The sequence below is a fragment of the Apis dorsata genome, unplaced genomic scaffold (genome assembly GCF_000469605.1).
Source record: "Apis dorsata unplaced genomic scaffold, Apis dorsata 1.3 scaffold_113, whole genome shotgun sequence".
Lineage (NCBI taxonomy): Eukaryota > Metazoa > Arthropoda > Insecta > Hymenoptera > Apidae > Apis > Apis dorsata.
The window spans coordinates 163,386-168,893 of record NW_006263408.1 but is presented as its reverse complement, the minus strand read 5'-3'; the positions used below and the strand labels follow the sequence as shown (position 1 = coordinate 168,893).

Here is a 5,508-nt window from a genome sequence, read left to right as displayed (position 1 = left end):
TATATATATTATAATATAATATAAAATATTAGATAAATAAATAAAACTAAAATAAAATTGTATAGAATTTGATACCAAATTAAAATTATATCATGTAATTGAAATTTTTTACATAATATTAATATTTTTTAGACGTAATATTAAAATTTCTATTTTTTTATCTGAATGAAACAATAAAAAAATAAATGAAAAGAAACGAAAAGAAATAAATTGGAGATTGATTTAATTTAAAATAAAATTTTCGTTTATTCCTTTTAAAAATATATAGTATAATAATATATTTATTTCGTTTAAATGATATACATATAATTTCAAATTATATGTATTATATGTGCAAATTTATATTATGTTTCAAATCATTAGAATTTTACAAAGTTTTTTACGAATAATTATAAAAAGAAATACTATTCAATGTATACTATAAAAGATATAAAAAATATTTGTAATTATTATAATATTTATTTATTAATTACTTAGGTTTATTGTATTACATAGTATTATAATGAAATTTTGATTATCCAGGATTAATTCTCAATTATTCATGATTTTAGTTATTGAAATATTAGGAATTCTTTTTCATTAGATAACATTGCAAACATTGAAAGTAATTATTCGATATAATTTTCACTTTCAATATAATTTATTATTTTCTGTTAATACAAATAATTTATCATTAATCTTGTATCTTATTATATAAGATAATTTGTAAGAAAAAAAATAATGTAAAATATAAAAAAAAGTAAATAATTATTATTAATTATATCAATTATATTTTTTTTATAAATCAATAATTTTTTAAATTCACAATCTTTTGTTATTTCTTTATTATTGATTTTATTCGAACAGTATACGAATTGATATGAATTTTTCTTTTTTGATGTGGAAATATCAGTGATCTCAATTTTATTATTAATTTTTATTATAAAATTAGTTTCTTAGATCTAACTCCTTTAACCTAAATACTTTTATCTTTTGAATCATTTATTCCATGAACTTTTAAAATATGTAACTATGCGCGCATACATATGCATGCATTAGCAATTTTATATATATACAATATATATACAATGTCCTATTTAAATTAATTCATTCATAAATTTGTGAAACTATGATACAAAAAAATGTTTCAAATAAAAATTTAATAATTTCAAGAAATAGATAATATAAATTTTTTGTGTATGGAGAATATATGAGTAAAGGACAAATTTTATTTTTTAAATCATATGTTTTTATTATATTAGAAACATATAGTTATATGTTTTTTTGTGAAAAAATATTAGATTTTTAAAATATAAAATTTTTATTCCTGAATAATCTTTTCAAATTATTAAGCGGTGTTTTATTTTTTAATTATTCTATTTTCCTATTTTTTTAATAGTTTTATTTTTTAAATATTGCTATAAAAAATATATAAAGATTTCAAAATCTTGGTAGAAATTTAATAAAATCAATTTTTTCTAACCTATATTTAAAATACAATGTCTCATAATTTGAAACAAGAAATCGTTTAGAAATGAATCATCATTAAAAAATTTTTATAGAAATGCTAGAAAGGATTGTTAGATCATTTAAAAATAAAATAATTCCCTCTACCCAAATTAAAGAAATACAAAAAATATATTTAAACATTGATTTTAAAAAGATATGTAAAATTCAAATTAAAACATCTCCTAAATTATAGCTTTATGAAAATTTTAATATTCTTTCAAAAAACATTAAGTTATATCTAATTTAATAAAAATACATGATTTAAAAAGTTTATTCTTTAAATTTATTCTTCAACTGTTTTTAATGGCGTAATAAAAAAATGTGATTCGATTTGAAAAAACATAATTTTCTATATGTATATATGTATAAAAAATTAATTATATCATATGATCTCTAAAATTATTAAATTTTCAGATAAAATATTTTTTTGTATCATCAATAGTTTAGCAGACATTCATTCAACAGAGGGATGGTATAAATGGTATAATAATGGTATAAATTCTGGATATTTTATTATTTCTAGTATTTTCTAAAGTATTTATTTAAAATTACTATTATTTATTATGATATTTATTAATTTATTTTATAATATTTCGAAATACTTATGCAATTAAAAATGTTTAGCTTGTATTATCATAATTTATTATACATTATTTCAAAAAATAAAAGAAATAATAAATTTAGATTGAACGATTTTTGAATTCCTAACTTTGTAAGAAGTTATAAGAATCGTATGATATTTTGTCTAGGCTCATTTTAAAGAACAAAGTTTTATTTTTACTTGCTTTTATTGAACTTTATTTTTTCAAAGATTTTGTTAAAATTTCGTTTTTTGTTAAAAAAGTTTAAAATCAAAGTTAATTTTTTTTTAAATTTTATACTTCAACTCTTTTTCAAATTTTATAAATTCAGACTCTACAAAATTTAAAAAATTTTTTTCAAAAAATGTTGTTTTAATCATTTTATAGAGAGAAATCTCCCCTCTTTCTTCTAATTTTTAAGAAATTAACATATAATTTTTTTTTCGCCATTTTATTAAATATTAAATAAAATATGTGTATTTTTGGCATTACAATAATTATAAAGTATGTAATCAGAAATATAATGTATATGTGTATTTAATATAGAGTATATTAATATATGTTTTATAATATTTATGTATGTATTATATGATCAATATTTTTTAGAGAAAAAACGAAGAACAATGCTAAAACATAATAAAGCATGGAAAAAGTAATCATTTAATTCATTCTAGCAATATCGCTTAATAATTTGAAACACTAAATATAAACACACATTAAATATACAGCAATCATGCACATGACAAGCATAATTATATTAAATATAAGACATAAGTTCAATAGTAACTTTTTTGTAATATACTTTAAATTATTTCAATGCCGGCAGTATATTTTTCATTTGAAGTAAATAAAATAAAAGAAAAAATAAAAAAAATTCTACTTCAATTTCTTAAAAGTTGTTACAAATTATTTAAATGTATGATTTTCTTATCGATTTCAATAACCTTAAAATATATTATCAAGATTATTATTCTGAATCTTTCTCTATACATGTTATTGCCGTTTTTTTATTTTAGTTTTTAGATATTTATTAAGATATTTACAAAGAATAAACTTGATTTGTAATTAATAATACATCTTATTCGCTTATAATATTTCGCTTCTTATAATAAATATATAATTATTTGTATGAATATTTGATATATATGTTCTTTTCGAATGAATTTTTTCTTATCAATAATTTGCAAATAACAAAAATACGTAAAAGTACGATAAAATTGTTAAAAAATTAAAAAATATAATATAATAAAATTACATGAATTTAAATATATATATAATATAATAAATAGTTATGATAAATTAATATAGTTTTTTAATAAAAAAAATAATAATTCAGGATGAATTATATAAACTATAATAGACTAATGAAATCTAATTTATAATCCATTAATTTTTTTTTATTGTTTAAATTGAGCTATACATAGAAATGCGAACATCGTTAGACAATAAACTAATGAAAATTAATCTAATCTAATCTAACCTAACCTACAACCCATTAATTTTTCTCTTTTATTGTTTAGATTAAGAATGCGATCACCATTAAACAATAAACCAATAAAACGTAATCTTATCTAACCTATAATCCATTAATTTTTTTGTTTATTGTTTAGGTTAGGGTTATATAGAAATATGATCATTGTTAAATAATCATCTATACCAGAATCTCAATGTATTCGTAAGGTAAGTTTAGAGAAAACTTTTTGCAAATTTCTTGAAAATTAAAACTGAATAGTAGTAATATATATAGAAAAAAAATTTCAAAATGATAATTTGAACATATTTATATATATATATATTAAAGAAAAGGAAAAGAAATGAAATATTGATTCTAATTAAAATTATGAAAATGTATATATATATATATATATGATAATCATGTATCTATTTTCTTATTTTTACATGATAAGTTTTATGAAATTTAAATTAAAATATCTTTCATATTAATTAATTTTTAATCTAAGCATCTCGATATTTATTTATAAAAAAATGAAACAATTCATTGGTTTTTACTTTAAAAGAAAAGATAGTTTTATTCTGCGATATCATTAAGAAATTAATATTCTATCTGATTTAATATCATGAAATTTTTTAAGAATTTTTAAAAAAAAAAAATTGAAAAGAATATTAAAGAAAGATATAACATAACGCAAGATATATTTTATAAATGCATATTTATTAAACTTAATATTCATACTTAACAAGGTACTTAAAAAAAGAGAAAGAAACTATTAATATATAATTAACAAGGAACTGTAAGCCCCAAACGTTCTTCCATGTCTACCCTTATAATATCAAGGCGGACACCGTAATTCTTGGCCTTTGTCAAGAAGTTGTTAAAGTTTATGCTTGCGCAGAGCTTATTGACGAGTGTTTGAGCGATAGGAGATCCCAACATCCTGTTGAAATCAGCGAAAACGGCAGAGTTAGCCACTCTCTCCAGATAAAGGGACTTGAGTTGGTCCGTAGGTATCAAAGCTTCGATTTCATCGAGGAAACCACGGATTCCACCAATATTTCTGGTAGCACGGGAATTTGGTTTGAGCGGTGATAAGTGTAAATATTCATTGACCTTGTTGACTAGGTAATATGCATCGAGACCAGCACTCTGTGCGTAATTCAGAATATGAATCCATTCAGAAATACTTTCGATTTCAGTGATTAAGGTTTTGAATTCATATGATTGGAAGTACTCGAGTACTTGTTGGAATTCAATATCTTCTGCTTTGTATCGGTGAACAATTTCGATAATTTCTTTTATAGGAATTAGGTCCACAAATTTTTGCAATTCGTCAGCAAGAGCACCGTTTCCAGTGCGTGGAACTGTGAAAGCCTCCAGAGGGCTGGTCAGGGCAAGAACGGCCAAAGCGAATTTTATCTGTAAATAATGATGATATAAAAATATTTAAAAAAGATAGAAATATTTTAAATAATATTAATATTAAATGTAATAATAACATAATAACATAAGTAATAATAAGTTTAAATGTTATTAATATTTTTAAATATTAATATTGAATCATTATGTAAATTTATGAAATAAGTATAGTGTTCTTGGTACTTATATAACATTTATATTTCTTTTGTATTTTTCTGTATTTTAAAGTATTGTTTATTGTTCTACTTACCATGTTGCCTCTGCAAATGTTTTCTTTTGAATACATGATTACTCTAGGCTACCAGTTGGCTTATATACTCCTTTAACATTGACCTAATACTCATACGATAAGATTATATCATTTGTGATATTATAGACACATTCAAAATTAACCATACAATTGACTAAATAATATCGATGTAGTAATTGAATAGATACATATATATTGTATAATAATATAAATTTTTTTTAATTAAGTTATTATGTTGCTAAATGTGACATTATATAATAAATATTACCAATTACATAGAAACTAATTTCATCTAGGAAACATTAAAAACACAG

General features: G+C 20.0%; 1 protein-coding gene across 1 annotated transcript in view; it reads right to left on the bottom strand.

Moving 5' to 3' along the window:
• Window positions 1–5,303, bottom strand: part of LOC102679903 — an 8,411-nt gene extending 3,108 nt beyond the window's left edge. The window contains exons 1-2 of the mRNA XM_006612568.2: window positions 5,195–5,303; window positions 4,312–4,944 (exon numbers count right to left, since the gene is read on the bottom strand). Of these exons, the coding sequence (XP_006612631.1) occupies window positions 4,312–4,944; window positions 5,195–5,230 (669 nt within the window). The 5' untranslated portion in view covers window positions 5,231–5,303. The remainder of the gene's footprint in view (window positions 1–4,311; window positions 4,945–5,194) is intronic.
• Between the last annotated feature and the right edge of the window lie 205 nt (window positions 5,304–5,508).